We start from the raw sequence: 18,772 nt of genomic DNA on the forward strand, positions 1-18,772 counted from the left end.
CCATCGATATTCCCAACATTCGATCGAACGTGTCGATACTATTGTTACTTTCATATTATAATAAAAAAAAAAACATTTTTTGCGGCTAAACAACTTTTTCAAAATTTTATTTTTAACTTGTTAAACAAATTTTACTTTCGACGACTTAGCGTGGATACTCAATGTGGTGTAACGCATCAAAAGCTCAGGCTTTAGCCGACTTTATTTATTTTTTCCAATTATGCAGTTTTTATTTATTTATTAAATACTAAATTTATAGTAAATAAAAATGTAGTATCTGGAATATGTTAGCATTGGCTGCTAAGGCCATCAGCCAAAAAAAGTTATGGATGTTGCCGTTGCTATTGCTTTTAGATAACGGTATTTGTACTACAAATGAATTTAAAGATAGCGTTAATATTTTCCGTACTAGGATGCAATTTTTTAATTTTGCGGATGGTATCGATAAAAAAATCTCAATCGATGTTCAGCCAAAAATAAAATATCGATAGCACCATCGATATTTTGCCAGCTTTAGTTTCACCATTCATTTACAACTGCCAAAAATTCCGGTTATATGGCTAATAATAGTAATTTTATAATTAAATAAGACTCTTTTTATTCCATGTCCTTTCTTAGATTTTCATAGAAAATACTGATGAAAAAAATTACATATATTTTTCGTTGTTTTAGGTCATGAATGACAAGGAGCAAAAAATTTTTTTGATAAAAACTAAAAACGGCTATACATTAAGCGCCACAATAAATAATTTTAAAGCAATTTCAACAGACCTTATATGCTATAAAGAATCAAAATATTTTTTTTAAATAATTTTTTAACATTGTCTGATGTGAGGTATTCGTTTTCTATGTTTATAAATGCTTTTGTTAATATAAAAAAAATTATATAGTTTTATTAAAAAAAAAAAACTTGTGTAGAAGAATGTTTTTTTGTATCTTGATACACATGTAAGAAAGACAGCGTTATGTTATGTTTACTTTTAATTTTGGCCGATAACGGTTAATCGATCAGTGCTGCCGCTTCAGTGCAAAACACTGCTACAACAGCAATCCCATGGCAGACGGTTATAGGTACCGGATTGGGCTGATAGAGTTCTACATTGGTAAGAGCTGCCGCCTCAACAAAAAAATCCCATGGCAGCCGGCTGTACGTACCTGATTAACCCCATGAAATCTTTCATAGGCAAGGGTTGCCACCTCAGTGTATAACTCACTGCTACAACAACAGCAACTACAACTAAGAGATGTGATTTTCATGTTGTAGTAGCAGTGGTACACTGAGGCTGTCAGCCCTTGCCGATGAAGGAATTCATCGGGTCAATTCGGTACATACAACCGGCTGCCATAGGATTGCTGATGTGATTTTAATTATCGGCAATTGCTTGCTGCGTAGAATGGCATTAGTTATTTTTATTTTAGCCGCAGATGTGCATAGTGGCAGCAGTCCTTGGCCAAGAATGATATTAGATTTTTTCCGGTACCTGTACCCAACGCCAGTGGGGGTCGGGCCTTGGTTGGACTACCTGCAATAGCTTTTTTTTAAAGAACTACACCATAACAGGTTTTAAAATCGAAACATTGATGGAACACTCTAAAAAGAATATGAATTTCTACACCGGTATTTAAAAAACGTAATGTAGATTTGAAATAGGTTTATTTGACAGATTTCCTTTAAAGAACTGTCAAATAAACCTATTTTAAGGCTTCATTAAGCTTTGTGAAAAAGGCCGCTAATATTTAATGACATATTAAGTCGATATTTGGTGCGTTTTATTTTAGCACTATTTACAAGAGTAGAGCTGGTAAACTATCGATAATCGCAACATTCGATATTTTCGATATTTCTAATAATAAATATCTATAATATTGATACTTTTGTTAATTTCCCATCACCTATATTTCAGGCGAAAAAAAAAGTAAAAATCGGGGGACAGATTTATATAGAAGAAATATCAATGCACAGACCAAATAATACAAAAACCGAATAAAATCCGTCATTTTAGAAATCATTATAGAAAATTTTTAAATTTTTTAGGAGCCTGAAATCAGAGATTTCAAAGGACTGTGGAATCGACCAGAATCGAGTTTTTGAAGCCGGAGTCGGTTTGTAGTTAAGCGAGCTTGCTCCAACTTCAAACCCAAGCGTAAATAAAAAGTAAAAATAAGTGGATCGATTTATTTAGAAGAAATATGCACAGACCCAATAATACCAAACCCGAATAAAGTCTCTCATTTTAGATATCATTGTAGAAAATTTTAGCCCAATCGTATGAAAATTTGCGCCCTCTATAGGCGTAATGTATCTTATAGAATATATTCAGTGTCGTATCGCTAATTTTGCAAAAAAATTTAACTTTGCCGGTAGTATCGATAGGACCAAAAAAAAAAAAATTGCTGACGCTAGCGTCAGAGGCCAACGGCAAGAGGGTCCCATATGAAATGTTTGTAAAATAATTTGACGCTGACTCTTGACTCTTGAATTGCGTTTAGACTCTTAAGCCAATGCAGTATGGTGGACGACGATCAAGAACAAAAACATTTCAACAACTACGATAGGTTAAACATTACAACAAACTCGGGATTAAACGTCTAACTCACCCAGTCAGTGAGCACCCATTGGTAAACATAGCAGCGATTAGAATGCTGCTTTACGAACTGCGAGCTTTCACCTCAGTTCTACTGTGGAAAACCTACAACAGGAGATAAAGAGCGCACTCGTAGGTAAATACATTTACATGTTTTCTAAAATTGCTATTAGAGTATAAGTTTTTGTCATATTTGCTGTTACTTTCAATATACACATAACATTCCTTATGTATATGAGATATGAATAGATGGCGCTCTTATCAGCTTGTATAAGAGGTTCAGCGCTACAAGACGGGACCTTTAGATCAAGCAGCGTATCTAGCGTATCCAGTTCTGACTCAACTACGTTCCGGCAGGTTCATAATCTGTTGGGTGTATAGGTAAATGCAAATGCAATTTGCCCATGAACATTCGATTAAGGAACAGGGTGAAACTTCTCATACAAACATATCAATGATTGCGATGTTCGAAGAAGTTGTTACATAGGTGCCATAGCATTTTTTCAAATAGCATAGTTCCTTACAAAGGCGGGGATAACCTCCGTTGAAAAAACTTTTAATAGCTATAACCATGGATAGTATGATCCAAATCGGTTTTAACCTGTTTAGCTCTCGTATAACCCAACTACTTATAAAAGTTTTGAACCGTTAAACCAGCTGCGATGTTCTGTTGCACATACTTGGGGTAAAAATTCCAAACCGGTTAGAAACTTTTTAAAACTGTTATGCGAAATTAAGAATTGCTCTTTTGGCTTAAAAAAAAGTAAATTTTTTGTATTTCCCATCCCTGCTACGGATTCATTTAAAAATGTATGCAAATAAACTGCTATATGTAATATAGTGGATCGGGTCAATTTGAGAGACAGTGGGTATAGTTGTTAGAGGTCATAAGTGAACTTCTTGTAACAAATTGCAACCAAACTGGACCAAGCTGCAGCATCTAGGCTCGAGAAGTTAAATAGGGATATGTCTGGTATGGTGTGGGTGATGGATGGCATTAGTGTTCATTAGGTATGAAATTTGAGCTAAATGGGTAACAGTTTGAGCTTCTAGGAGCTGAATAAGTCAATACGGTAGCTAGTTCTATATAGGGGGTATATTTATTTATGGACCTATATCGGCGTTATTGAATGTGGATTTTGGGCATAACTTGGTTTACACACCAAATTACAATCAAATTGGATGCAAACGAAGTCTTCTTGGGCTAAAGAAGTATTTTTAAATTTTTTTTTTGTCCAATTTAAAATCCCCAGCACCAAAAATCAATAAGAAGTATCTTTCAAACGGGTATCTTTGTACGTTTCACTGCTATAGTAATTTCCGCAAACAGACATGGCCACTTCGAGGTAGAAGGTCAAAACGGTGAGGAATATATACAATTTATAGAATCATGTATCAATATTTCGTGTTGTTACAAATGGAATGATTGGATGAACATATTCCCCGTCCCATAGTTGTGGCTATAAATTGTTGATCCCGAAAAATGTATATGAATCTTTTTGTCTAGGCTAGCTACCCCCTTTTTTCTGCAACATAATATTCTTCGACTTTTTAAAAGGTCAGCTTATTTGCTGCTAGACACCCAAAGACTATTTTTAAAAAGAAATCTAAAAAGTCTACTTGTTGCTAAATAATCAGCAACAACAATTCGATAAATGCTGAGTTTTATCACAAAAAATTTTGAAATAATAATCCAATGTAGGTAGTTGACATGCTAAACATCTAAAACAGAATTAATTAATACCCGATATGATCACGTTTCGGAGTGTATTTGTTGCGGTTGTACTACGTAAGCAATGTTTAAATATCAACGAAAATGTTATTCTACAAAATACCACAAGCAAATACATCAAGGTGGGTCGAAAGTATTTCTTTTGATATTAATTGGTCGTAAGTCTGTAAAAGAGCTAACCGGTAGCCGAGTTGGTAGCATGCTGTCGCTACTGTGATATTACAATGGATTAAAAATGGCTTTCATAATGGACTAAAAATGGCTGGAAAGACTGTAATTTTAATCTAATCTATTTAATTGACGTAAGGGTCCGACATAACAGCTGATTGAAATTCGTTGTCGAAAAAAAACTAAACTCGAAAATTCCGGAAGGTATTTTGGATCCGTTCAGAGTTTTATCCAAATTTGGCAATATATTCGTTATTTTGGATTCTATTTTGAGAGAGTAGGGTGCATTTTTCATTCATGTTTCATTCATGAATTTAGCTTAAAATTTGCAACTGAGTTTGGAAGAGCATAGGAACCTAAAGCATATACACGTTTTTCTCATTTTTTAAGATATTGTAGATTTAATATAAAACTCATCGGCTATTGGGCAACAATGTGAAAAAATCAAGCCACCTTAATGTGGATTTTATCTATGTACGTATATTAACATGTGTGTAAAATTCTTAACACATGAGGATGAATGCTTTAAATCACCTTTAGTTGGCGTGTTTGTTTGCTTGTTACATGAACATGTAAACCTGCCACACACATAAACAAGGCATTTACTATAACGCTGTCATAACTTGTACACTCATACTATAAATAAATATAAATATATATTTTTATAATTATACTTACTTGCCGTCTACGGCAAGTCTTTTCGATACCTTAATCTTCAATCAAAATCAAAAATATACATACATACATATGTACATTGACACTTAAGCTGCTATTACCTGATCAGACATGTCATATGAGCTGTCATTTTTTGTATTCATAAAACTTGTCTTATGTATGTCAAATATAGAGCGCGCTCTAATCGGCATGAATTTTCATAGGTATGTTCGATAAAATAGTTAATCGAATTAATCGAATAAGTTGCAATTTATTTCGAAATCCATTTGTCATATACAATTTTTCGTACGTGCCACACGATTTGTGCAACTTTCACTATTTGCTATTTTAGAAATTACATATGACTTGTCTGATCGTGTAATAGCAGCTTAAGCTTGCCATGTAGTCGTTACATTGCAATATTTTGAAAATATTCCATTTACATACATTCATTCAATTACCAGCTCAACTGGTCCGGTAAGCCTCCTGGGTATTCACCTGTCAAACAAGCTGTACAATGACCGCTTTTACCCGATCTCATTTCTTTGCGATTCAAATTGACCGCCTTCTTCAAACCCTCTACCGAAAGATACGCCAAACTATCGGCGCCCACATGACGTGCTAATTGTTCAGCATTTAAGGTATTTGCAATCAACTCCTCGTGGGTTGGTATATTAATGCCCATATAGCATGGATGCTGTAGAGGAGGGCTGGCCACACGTACATGCACCTCTATCGCCCCAGCATCTCGTAGTAGTTTTATAATGGGTCCAATTGTATTACCACGTACAATGGAATCATCGATAAGGACCAAACGTTTGCCAGCAACATTTTCCGAAAGTGCGCCAAATTTCTTGGCCACCCCCAACTGCCTTAGCCGGGCGGAGGGCTGGATGAAAGTGCGGCCAACATAACGATTTTTGCACAAGACTTCAGCAAACTCTATGCCACATTCTTTGGCATAGCCATGAGCAGCAGCTGTACCCGATTCTGGTACCGAACTTATTATGTCAGCCTGTATGGGAGCCTCTCGTGCCAATTGGCGGCCACATTGCATTCGCACTGAGTATACCATTTGGCCTTCAAATATGGAATCTCCACGAGCAAAGTACACATATTCAAAAATGCAAAAGGCCATCTTCTTGTACTCTGGTCTTTCTACGATGTCCACAGTACGGCACCCATCGCGAGTCATTTCGATAATTTCACCAGGTTCCACTTCTCGCACATAACGAGCGCCAATAGAGAGAAAGCCACAAGATTCACTGGACACCACCCAACCTTCAGCGGATACATCGTCAACATTTACATTGCCCGAATTGACGGGCACAATTTTCCCCAAGCACAAAGGACGATTGCCATACACATCGCGCACCGCATAAATTTTGTCCTTGACCATGATTACAAGTGAATATGAAAGATGGGCCAATTGCATGAAATGACGAATACGGGCAGGCCAATCGGGACCATCCTGTTCGGAGACATCTCCTGGGCAGCGACATAGGCTTTGCGTAATCAATTCACTGTCACTGTGCGTCGATAGACCAACACCACGACCCAAGACTTCACGGCGTAATGACTCACTATTAACTAGTTCTCCGTTGTGGGCCAAAGCCATGGCTCCATGGGCCGTATGAACCACAAATGGTTGACAATTAACCACCTCTGAGGCTCCTGTGGTGGAGTAACGTGTATGACCAATGCCAAGATTACCTTTTAGTTTCTTCATTGAATCATCGTTGAACAACTGGCTAATCATGCCCATGCCCTTGTGCATATTGAATTGCTTGGAACATTTCCCTTCACTGGTCACGATGCCAGCGGACTCTTGTCCTCGATGTTGCAAGGCCACTAATCCCAGACATATGACGTGAGCGATGTCAATTTGCGTAGGCCAGTCGCCACAGGCTATTGCTCCAAAAACTCCACATTCATGTGTCAGACCGGTTACCTCCTTGCCGTCGTTTTCTTCATTCATTCTACAGGTGGTAGTAGTGGTGTTTGAACTTTTAGTGCATGAATCGGCCATGTGTTGTTGTTGAAATAAACGCGTGTGTGCGCAATGATGAAGTAACTTTAATTACTGCAATGAATTAAATCTCTTTGAGAATGAAAGTTGTGAAAAAAAATGATCAGCAGGACTACAAACCTGTCAAATTACTTTTAACAAGGGTTCAATAGTTCATTAATTATTTTTAAATGTTCTTCTCGTTTTCTCGTTCAAACTCTGTAGAATGAGATACAAAACACCTTACACAAACTCACTTCACTGACGGACGCACACGCACTGAGCATTGGCAATTATTAAGCAATGGCGCACAATAAGAGCAACAAAACATCTGAAACATCTACCGATCAAAGCACAAAACACTCACGCGCTACACCAACAACCGAACAGAAGCATATCCAAAACAAGTATGGTGTGGGCAATGTTAGGTGGGGACGAATATATAAACTACTAAATAACTTGCTAATAGAGCGGCGATTAACTTTGAAACCCCAAATTTTCGCGGTTCGACTATATTTAAAATATCGTATATCGATAACACTATTGGTCAGTTTACATGGCACAACATGATGCTTGGTCATTGTAATAGATTGGTGAATATAAGGGTGTATATGTCACATGTACACAACCATCAGCCATAGCTGAAAATTCAAAATCATGTTATTTTTTCGATGATTGGCGTCTATCGATTACACACATTTCTGTTTACACAGAAATGTGTATAAAACACATTCTATCCAAGATAAAGTTATAACAAAAAGGGATGAAAAGTACGGAAAATTAAAGAAAAAAATCGATGTATCATCTTTGGCAAAAGCTCTAATCAACACGTGAGATCATGATGTGCCGTATAAATGGTTAAATACATTGGCTGTTTTATGTACATATAGTTTTCTGTTCAGCTTTTCGAATTGTTGCGAAAAGCTTTAACAAAATATCATAATTTTTTTAAACATAATTACATGAAATTGTTTGTACTAACTCAATCTTATATTCATATTACACTAGGATTAATCGTTTTTAAGTCGCCCTTTTAAGCCATCAACTTGAAAAAAAGTATAACCTATAAATAAAAAAATGCCTCTTTTAAGTTTATGGCTTAAAAGCACGGCAAAACAATTAAAGGCCTTATTTGTATAACAACCACAAATCATATGGTACAATCCGCCATCTTGCCATCAAGCTGATCGTCGTTTTGCTAACACAAGCAAAGTATACGTGTGCGTACATGAGCAGGAATAGCGAGTAATAAGATAACAACAAAGAAAATGCAAACAAAAATTTGTCATCTTTATACTGTCAAAGTTGGCCGACTGCTAACAGCAGTTCGCGTGAGACCACCTTTTTTAATCCGCCTTGTTTGTATTCAGTGCAAGTCAGAGGTTCTGGATAAATATCAATGCAAAGTTGTACTGGTAAGTTATCGATAACATGCAATAACAGATAATAAGAAACGATACATCGTGATTTGCACCACATAGAGGGTGTGCCAATCGGTAGCAATTTCCTATGGTGAGATTTAATAGGGGGTGTTGTTTTACATTTACATTTTGATGTGCCAAACGGTAACTTTCTCACTATACAAATTTTTAATTTTTTTTCTGCATGAGCAACAACAAGCCAAACTATTTCAAATAATCAAAATTTATTGGAAATTATCAATTATATGCTAAAAAAAACAATTGTTTAGTAAATTTGCAATAAGAACTATTAAATACTTGGGCATTGTTCTCTTGGGATAATAATTTTATTGTTCCAAGATTTTTTTAACATGTAAAACCCGAATGATTGCTTATGTCGACGTCTTCCAACAAATATAGAGGTTGCAAATGTCTGAAATAAAAATATTTTGCTTTTCTTTCATCAATTTTCAAAAGGCAATGTATCAATATTTTATTGGGTTGCCCAAAAAGTAATTGCGGATTTTTTAAAAGAAAGTAAATGCATTTTTAATAAAACTTAGAATGAACTTTAATCAAATATACTTTTTTACACTTTTTTACTAAAGCAAGCTAAAAGTAACAGCCGATAACTGACAGAAGAAAGAATGCAATTACAGAGACACAAGCTGTGAAAAAATTTGTCAATGCCGCCTATATGAAAAATCCGCAATCCTTTTTGGGCAACCCAATATATTTAACAAAATCGTCAATAAATCATAAACAAATAAATATGTGTGAGTGTAAGCAGCTATATTGAACTCTTCTTTGTGACCGTCAAAATTTGCTTTGATTCTGTCAAAAATCTTACTAACCCCTGGGCTACTGAAAAATTATTCACCACACTTAACGTCATATTTTTACAAACCCTACACCTTTGCTACCATTCGACACACAGCCATTGTACTAAAATAAAACACGGAATTATTGGATATCGATGATATCGATAACTTTATCTGACTTGTACAGCAAATTACTAAAAGACACGACGCAGTGGAATAATTATTCACTTTGTCTTGGGCTTTTCCTCATTTTCCAATAATTATTCACTTTGTCTTGGGCTTTTCCTCATTTTCCAATTACAAATGAAGTTTAACCTTACCAGCAAAGGTATTGAAGAATTATTTGCCGCCCGGTAATGCCTATAGAAAGCTGCGGAAAGGCCTTAAATGATAAAATATTTAAGAGGTAACCGTTGTTCAGAAACGGTCAAAATAAGAAGTGAACTGTTTACATCTGAAGAAACTTGTACAATTTGTGTTTCTCTACTTATTTTATTCTCTATATTTTTGAACAAAAAATTTTGTAGTCATGCCTAAATTGTGAATAGCTCATATCGTAACTTACATGAAACCTCTTCTTATTCGTAGTCTCTACAATAGCCCTTAATTGATGGCCGTCTATTTTTACTGAAGAAAAAGAGCACTCATATGTGTGACCTTGACATTCTCTATTTTTATGGTAAACATTTTTAGTATAGTAATAGAAAATGTCCAATGATTGCCAAATCAATTAAAAAGAATAACATACATAAGCTAAACGGAAGTAAAATCTGTATAAGGTAATTTGAAAAAAATTGAAACTAATCCATCACAGAAAAAATTAAAAACTAGGTTCAATTAAAAAAATTGTACATTCAATCAAAATTTTTTGCTGAAATTGTATCTATTAAAGAATTTGTGTGATTGATTAACAATTTTGCAACTTGGATTAATGATAAGCTAAAAACTTCAAAATTTATTGAAAGTTTCCCTTCTTTTAAGCAAATTTTTTATAGCTTTAACAAAAACTAGCCCTCATAAGCATGATCCTACAATACACAGAATACAAATTTACTTATATTTAAAGTCTAAACCAAGATATATTTATTTACAGGTAGTGGCAGTTGCCCAATAATAAAATATTGAATGCACTATCTGTCAAAATCAGTGCATAGTGCCCTATTCGTTGTTTGTTTGAGTGTCATGGTTCTTAACTATAATACTCACACACAACCAAATGTCATGGAACTGAGCTTTTTCAAGAACTGGTTTTTTAAATACTTGCATTAAAATCAATTTATGGTTGTTTTGTATGTTCCGTTGAAGAAGCGCAGAAGTTCGAAACGCTAGCAAATGCACTCTGAGGTTAGGTTGAAAAGAGGCCCCGTGCCACTATGGACATACACCTAAGCCAGTAGTCGGCTTGTTGTGCGCTCTAAAAACTATAAAGTAACCTCTAAAAAGAAAATTTTAAGTTAGGAATTCCGTGCTACTTACAAAATCCTTAATTGTTTTCAATACCACTCCCCTAAGTTGGTTCATGTTTGATATTGTGTCTCAACTAAAGTACCGGTATCTGTTGGACGCGAAAGCCGGGCAATGACAAAGGAAATGCTCCAACGTTTCATCATCTTCCCCCCATTCCCTACACGTGCTATCATTTGCCGCACCGATTTTATATAAGTGAGCTCGTAGTCCTATGTGTCCTGTTATGATACCAATAGCTATACTGACCTTCTTGTTTCTTCCCAGTAATAGCCTCGTCTTCTCACGATCTGGATGCTCCCATAGGATTTTTGCCGTCCTACCGACCATTTCACTGTTCCTTAACTCGGACTGCATCGATCCGAAAGGCTTCGGGTTGACCAAGTTTATTTACGGCAGTCCCCTGGCCTTCACCACCAAATCGTCTGCCGTTTCATTTCCCCTTACTCCGTTATGGCCCGCCACCCAAACGATACGGATTTTCCCATCCTCAGAGAAGGCGTTAATCTTCTTCTTACACTGCAAGACTTTTTGTGACCTTACCGTCCTGGTTGTTATTGCCCTGGCAATTTTACTGTCGGTAAAGATGTTCACACTCGACGTCCTCGCGTTAGCACCCCACCACTTCACGCATTCCGTGATCGCCCGAATCTCCGCCTGCAGGACCGTATTATGTTCAGGCAGTCTAAAACAGATCTTAGTCCCTGGGTTTTCAATGTAAACCCCCAGGTCCACTCTGTTCTCCAAGGACTACATTCACCCGGTAGCCATTTACAGCATCTGCTACCGTGTCTGCATGAATGTTGTCTAGACCTGCTTGATCTAGAGGTTCTCTCTTCCAGCGCTGAACCTTGGCGGTGAATACCTAACCACAAGATGATGTTTTAGATGGTCTCTGCGATAACAGCCCAAAAGGTATTGCTTGGACAGCATGTAGTTATGTCTTGAATATTATTCCACTGCGTGTCACAGAGCTGACGCTGTATAACTTACCACAGACTGACCAATTCCTTTGTACGTGGTCAACAAGGTCTCTTTGTCTGCACCCCATATGCTGCCAGCAAGTGACTTGAGGACCTTGTTTCTAATTTTGACTTTATCGTAAATTGCTGTTGCATGTGGGCAGAGGAGCCATTTTTCGTTGTTTGTGTGTGTTAAAAAAAAAAAATTGTACTCAGCTGTTTGCGGTACACTAACTGGTAATTATGTCATGTTCAATACCATGTTTAATCAGTCAAATTTAATTATTCGGCTAAGATTTCCAAAAACATTTTAGATTCCATAATAAAAAAGATATTTGTAACATATTAAGTACATACATATAAAATGGTGTACCTTTTTTTATTGGTATTATATACCACTACTTTTCGAAACTACATATACTATATTTGCTATATTATACACACGATATTTTGTTTATGTTATTACATAATTTGTACATCAAAACAATAATAAGAATACACTTATAAAAATATTCCGTACGCATGGATGCATTTAAATATTTGAGGTAAAAACACAAGTTAAGTACTAAAGTGAACAGGCGAGTCAAATTAGTCGATTTTTCGATTTTAATATTATCTGTCATTGCATCATAGTCATTATTTGCCGTTATTTACACAATTAATCTCCGAAAAATATTTATGATCTTTTAATAACCTATTTGTCTCGTTTGTTTCCAGCAATTCCTCAGCTTGTGCAATATCCTCTTTTATTCTGGCAATTAGGGCGTCTAGGCTTTTAAAATTCTCTTCGGGCCTTATGTAGCCAACGATACAAACTTTCAAAAGGCTCCCATATAGATCTCGATTGAAAGGGTGTAATATATGGGTTTCCTAAAAAGATTAATAGGAAGAATATTATCAAGACGGCTAATAAATATTAATATTATGTTATCAAGGCTAAATAAAATAAAATAGTTGAGCTTTTTATTCTTGTAATGTGAGTTAGAGCACCATTACGTTTATGTTGGAGTGTGAATAAATACAATTGCTAAAACATCTTAACTAGTATGAACGATTTAGATGTTTTTCAAAACGACAGGTTGCACTTATAAGGCGAGGTCATGCGAACAGCTGAGTAAAATTTTTTGTTTTTGTTTTGATTTTGCAGTAAATCTGAATGTCAAAGGCTTGATATTACAGCTGTGATATTTTTCTAAAATCTCGAGGGGATGTTCTATTTGGTCCGATATTTCACCTTTAAGCAACAAAACATTTTTATAATGATGAAAATACAAATATAAAACACATTTAAAAAAGATAAGTTGTAAAACAACGTTTATTTCTAAAACCACTTTGACAATTCAATTTACGGCATTAGCCACTCAAGGTAGTTTCGTTGGGGGTAGATCTTTGTTGTTGTGCTAATGACCCTACCTCTTAATTCTACCATGATATAAACATAGCATTATGGAAATAAAAAATCTCCTGATGAAGTAAAAAATTGCTGACGAAACGTTGGGTGAAATGCAATAAGAAATTTTCTTTTTATTTGCCTTTATTCCAAAAAACGGTCTCTAAGCTTAAGATTGTAACAATATATTAAATACCAAAACGGTCCAAGGAAATAAACAATATTAAGAATTTTCATTTTTCAACGCTCTACTTGAATTTAATTTGGCTTACTCCTGTGCTCTATTGCAACAGTTCAACCAAGGGGGATTTAAAAAGGTGGTCTCACGCGAACAGCCGTTAACAGCAGGCCAGGTTTAACGGTATTAAAGTGATAGATTTTTGTTTGCATTCTCTTTGTTTTTATCTTCTTTCTCGCATATTCTCTGCTCATGTACGCACACGTATACACACACGACTTTCTTTGTGTGTGTTGGCAAAAGTACGATCAGCTTGATGGCAAGATGGCAGATTGCACCTATGATTTGTGGTTGTTGTACAGATGAGACCACCTTTAATTGTTTCGCCATGCAGTTCAACCGACTTCATAAACTCTGAACGACTAATTTAATAGTGAAGGCAGCATGGTTGCAGACGAGAATAATGGTATTTATTTATTCCAGCGACCCTAGAATCTCAGAATTTTTGACTAGAGCAATTGAAGCACAGGAAAATAAATGCCGACGGTCGGTATATAGAGGTTGGTACTAAAAAGGAAATCATAAATGGATATAACATAAAATTGAATTTTAGACTTTGTTTGGTACAATAATAAGTAGCGAAAAATTGCTGCGAAAAGTGAACATGTTTCAAGCTTTAACTTGAGATGACAGGGCGAAAAGACGCGCCGTCGTTGCATCCCTGGTCTCCTCATGTAAACCATCCACTCCATCAGGAGACAAAGATCCTACCCGTGCGAAGACATAACTATGTATATGCTTTTTAACCATATCCTTCTGGGCTGTTATCGCAGAGACCATCATCTTGTGGATAGGTATCCACCGCCCAGAAGCCTTAAGGTGGATCTACATGATCTAGAGCGTAATGCTCGATATCACAAGGCGAGTTATTGGCGCCTCGGTTCGTTGGACTGGAAAGAGTTTGCTCACCTACAAGAGCTTACCGAGGATCGCCACCTCCACATGAAAATAAGGCTACAACAACGAAGAACACCATATGGATTGGAGATTGGAGCTCAAAGTTCCAGACTATCTGATGCTCATGTTGTTGTTGTAGCAGTTTATTGTGTTCTATCTTTCGTCTTGATTCTGCTGATTGTCAGGACCCAGGAACTCTGCGACTAAGATGGGGTGCGTCCACAGGGATCTGGGTCTGAGTCGAGTGGGGCTGGCTGGGCAGTTAAACAGGTGACGTGTATTGTGCGGTCCCTGGTTACAATCGGGACATACATCTTGCACGTCGGCATCAATCCTTGGTCTGTAGGAGTTGAGGAGGCTGCATCTGCCGAAACGTAATAGAGCCAAAACTACTCTGGTTTCCCGGGGGAGGTCAATTTCCTCAGGTGTAATGGGAGGCGGTCGTTCTCCAAGGACTACATTCACCCAGTAGCCATTTACCGCATCTGTTACCGTACAGCAAGTGACTTGAGGACCTTGTTTCTACTTTTGACTTTATCGCAAATTACTGTGGCATGTGGGGAGAATGTGTAAGAGCTATCAAATGTGACGCCAAGTATTCTGGGACACTTAAAGGTCGGAATCATTTCTCCATCGACCAACACAACCAGCTCAGTGTTCAGATCACGCGTATTTGTACTGAACAATGTGGCTGAAGATTTGGTGGCAGATATCTTCCAGTGATATATGAGGCAAGTTCGTTGAGGTAGACGTTCAACCTATCGCAGATGTCCACAATGATACGATACGACTTCTTTGCCGTCTGGATGGGGTGGAATGGAGTATAGGTAGAGGTAAAACAGTGCCAGAGATATCACCCCACCTTGGGGAACTCACTGTTTTACTCTACGGTGCTTCGACTTTTTATCCCTAAATTCCACAAATGACTGGCGACTACACAGATAATTCGCGACCCAGCGTTTTAAGTCTGGCTGGAGGGACGTGTTGGCGATGTCCTCAAATAATTTTGCATGGCTGACCGTGCCGAATGCCTTCGATACGTCCAGTGCCACGAGCACCGTCCTATCACAAGACCTGGGCTGATTGAAGCCACGGAAATGTGCGCTGTGATGGCATGCAAAGCTGTTGTTGTGCACGGAATAGTGTATCACGAAGACCAATCCTCCACCTCCATTCCTTGAGCGATCCTTACGTAACACATTGTATCCGTGATAACTGTGCAAGCTGCAGATGTTGGTCAGTTTTGTCTCCTGCATATCTGCGTCCAATATATCTTTCCGACTCATGAAATCCACAATCTCATCGATCTTGCCACGGAGACCGTTGCAGTTAAGTTGCAAAAATGATACATATCCCGGCACTGGCCTGGCAATATTAGGGCTAGGATGCTGCCATTGCGTATATTGGCGCACGGGAGAAGTCGGGGGTCACATAGTCCGACGACGAGGATGCAGAAGGCGACGATGATGACGCTTGTGACCCACTGCTGGCTATGTTCGCACAGCACCTTGTGACACATCCAGTATGTCTATACTCCCGTAGGCTAGAGCAAGATCGGAAATGTACCCACTCCATGCACCGGTTACACCTCACAGACACCGACCGATGATGGAGGCGGTTCTGGCAAACCGAACAGAACCAGGGTCCGGGGTTCTTCTCAATACCGGCACGGACCAGAAGCGTGCGGAGAAGGCACTACGGGATGTGCGTCTCCCATGACGAAAAAAGACGAACCCGCACACTGTGGCAGCAACCCTTGCCGATGAGGGTTCCATCGGGTCAATCCGGTGCGTACAACCGGCTGTCATGGGATTGTTCTGATGCTCATAGTTACCACGTGCCGAGATATAGCATATATTAATTATGCGCAGTTAAAGGCATAAAACTATATAAACAAATCAAAACTTGCAAGTAAAAAAAATGAGCGCGCTAAAATAAAACATATTAACTTCTCAAGAATTTGTCCTATTTCCATTAATATTCTACAATTAAATCTTTAGCTAAAATATATGTCAGGCATAAATTTGTTTTCGTTAAGATATTCATTCAGACCTCTATTTATGCACGCAATTGTAGTTTGCTATTGCTATGTACACATTCTTGTTGAATAGAATTTCAAATATTGATAAACGCTGAATGCTAATTTTGTTTGATAAGACTTTTTCTACCATAAAACTATTGCAAACCCCCCATTGTTTAAAGAGTCTCAATACAATTGTGTAATTTAAGCCAAAAAGTATTTAAAGTTTGGAGTTTATTCATAGATGCATATGCATATAATAAAACTCAAACTGAAAAGCTATTCTATTTCAATTAAATAATGTATTCGAATGACATAGCTTTCATTGTAGCTTTGGAAATTACGTGACAATCTATTCTAATTTTAATGCAGTTGTTTCTCCAAAAATTGCGAAATTGGATATCGAATGCGTTACTTATAATTACAATTATGGCCGTTTAAGCTCTTCCAAAAACCCAAAGCTAGCTAAACCAAAATAATTTAACCCTATACTGCTTACATAGTTATGGTAATAATATGTGATTTCATTTCATTGTCTACATGGACATGTAAAACAAAAAGAGATCGTAGGTCAAGCGTAAATTGAGAGCAATTTCCATAAACTGCAATTATCTATACATATGTACATATACACACATTTAGTTCTTACCATGCTCTTTTCTTTATTGTCGTAAAACGGATTCCAGCCTATGCTCATTACCATTTTACACACTGGCCCATTGTCCACATTAGCCCAGCCATAATATACACCTGGTTGTATAGCTTCAGGCAGCGATTTCACTACTTCCAATGGATAATTGGCTATGATATTAAATACAAAACCCATTTACATATAGTTTCTATAAAACACAAATCCAATCACCTACCTGTGGGTATGCCCAAATCTTTGGAACCTCTACCAAATCCTGATACAATTTTACCGCACGCAAAGAAAGGCAAATTATTTAACATCTTTTTTAGCAATTCCGTTGAGTTGCTGTGGTTATGGTAGCTTCGATTGATGATGCAAAAATGACGGTTAATCAATGAAACCATAGATAAAGATGACGAGCCAATTTGAAACACTCTAATGACGTTGTTGTCGCTGATTGCTTTTATTAACTCTAGAAATTGTGGAATCTTATAGGGGTATTGTTGTGGTGTTTATATTTGCAAAAGAAGAGTTTTGCATTCAAAAGAATGTTGTAATAACTACAGAATAAAAACATTTTTACCGTTTACGTAAAAAGGCGCTTACATTTAAAAATAAACAAACCAATACCTTTATAACATTGTTGTTAGCACATATTTTCTCCTCTGCAAATACACAATATTTTGTATAATTTCTAGTTTACTTAATTTATATTTCTGTGACGTCATAAAAGTCAAAAACACATGGTAAAATTAATAATGTTGCCACTCGTTTAAAATTATTCATAGTTCAGGGTGCCTAAAAAATTATCAGTGCCTAAAAAGTTGCGTAGAGTGATATCATCTGTCAACATTAATTTATTACATTGCATTTATTATTAGAAGACATCAATTTTTAATGTTTTATTCCGAAGTTTTCATAATTCGTAATGTTTGTGTTATATTTTAATATTATTATAATTATTATTATAATATTACTAGTTTGACAGATAGTGCAAACCCGGACCGATTTGTGCCATATTGTCGAACTCTTGGCCAAACTGAAGAAGAAAGTTAGAGGGCCAAACACACATCTCACAGTCCCAAATGTCGGTGACATCGGGCAATAAATGCGCCTTCTATCAGCCCAAAACCTTTAATCGAGAGATCGGTCTATATGACAACTATATCCAAATCTGGTCCGATCTGTGCCGTATTGCAGAAGTATGTCAAGGCGCTTAACTTGACTCACATTCCCAAATTTCGGCGAGATCGGACAATAAATGCGCCTTTTATAGGCCCAAAATCTTAAATCGAGAGATCGGTTTATATAGAAACTATATCTAAATCTGGACCGATCAGGGCCAAATTGAAGAAGGATGTCTAAGGGCCTAACACAATTCACTGTGTCAAATTTTAGCAAAGTCGGATAATAAATGTGGCTTTTATGAGCTTAAGACCCTAAACCGGCGGATCGGTCTATATCGGGGCTATAGCAAGATATAGCTCATCTTCGAACTTAACCTGCTTATGGACAAAAAAAGAGTCTGTGCAAAGTTTCAGCTCAATATCTCTATTTTTAAAGACTGTAGCGTGATTTCAACGGACAGACGGACGGACATGGCTAGATCGTCTTAGATTTTTACGCTGCTAATCTTATGCTGACACCGATAAACACCACAGCCTTCAAAGTTCCAGCCTGTGTGGTGCTCACAGCTATACCGTGTCGTTAGGCAAGTCATAAGTGTATCTTGAATATGTGTAATTTTTTAACTGCATGTCTCACTAACTTTGTAGGACTCATTTCAGTGACACAAAGTTAGT

At 37.0% G+C, this 18,772-nt stretch overlaps 2 protein-coding genes across 3 annotated transcripts; both read right to left on the reverse strand.

Annotated features, from left to right (window-relative positions):
* Positions 1-4,943: 4,943 nt before the first annotated feature.
* Positions 4,944-7,586, reverse strand: LOC106088156 (amidophosphoribosyltransferase). The gene is made up of 2 exons (XM_013253538.2): positions 7,289-7,586; positions 4,944-7,222 (listed from the first exon to the last, which is right to left on the reverse strand). Exon 2 carries the CDS (start codon positions 7,166-7,168, stop codon positions 5,597-5,599), a length of 1,572 nt encoding a protein of 523 aa, XP_013108992.1. The 5' UTR covers positions 7,169-7,222; positions 7,289-7,586; the 3' UTR covers positions 4,944-5,596.
* A 4,796-nt stretch (positions 7,587-12,382) lies between these two features.
* Positions 12,383-17,696, reverse strand: LOC106088159 (putative riboflavin kinase). 2 transcript variants are annotated; one of them, XM_013253543.2, is made up of 4 exons: positions 17,601-17,696; positions 17,206-17,530; positions 16,989-17,140; positions 12,383-12,664 (listed from the first exon to the last, which is right to left on the reverse strand). In XM_013253543.2, exons 2-4 carry the CDS (start codon positions 17,372-17,374, stop codon positions 12,431-12,433), a joined length of 555 nt encoding a protein of 184 aa, XP_013108997.2. In that variant the 5' UTR covers positions 17,375-17,530; positions 17,601-17,696; the 3' UTR covers positions 12,383-12,430. The 2 variants fall into 2 exon arrangements, with proteins under 2 accessions (XP_013108997.2, XP_013108998.2); XM_013253544.2 differs by having other exon boundaries at positions 17,206-17,442; positions 17,601-17,694.
* Positions 17,697-18,772: the final 1,076 nt, after the last annotated feature.

Source organism: Stomoxys calcitrans, chromosome 2 (genome assembly GCF_963082655.1).
Source record: "Stomoxys calcitrans chromosome 2, idStoCalc2.1, whole genome shotgun sequence".
NCBI classification, from domain to species: domain Eukaryota; kingdom Metazoa; phylum Arthropoda; class Insecta; order Diptera; family Muscidae; genus Stomoxys; species Stomoxys calcitrans.

What these genes read in the sequence shown, in the direction of transcription:
- LOC106088156 (XM_013253538.2), bottom strand. Translation starts at nt 7,168, where the DNA reads ATGGCCGATTCATGCACTAAAAGTTCAAACACCACTACTACCACCTGT.
- LOC106088159 (XM_013253543.2), bottom strand. Translation starts at nt 17,374, where the DNA reads ATGGTTTCATTGATTAACCGTCATTTTTGCATCATCAATCGAAGCTAC. An exon ending in AGATTTGGGCATACCCACAG is followed by an intron (nt 17,141 to 17,205) that starts GTAGGTGATTGG and finishes TTAATATCATAG; the next exon opens with CCAATTATCCATTGGAAGTA. An exon ending in ACAATAAAGAAAAGAGCATG is followed by an intron (nt 12,665 to 16,988) that starts GTAAGAACTAAA and finishes TAATCTTTTTAG; the next exon opens with GAAACCCATATATTACACCC.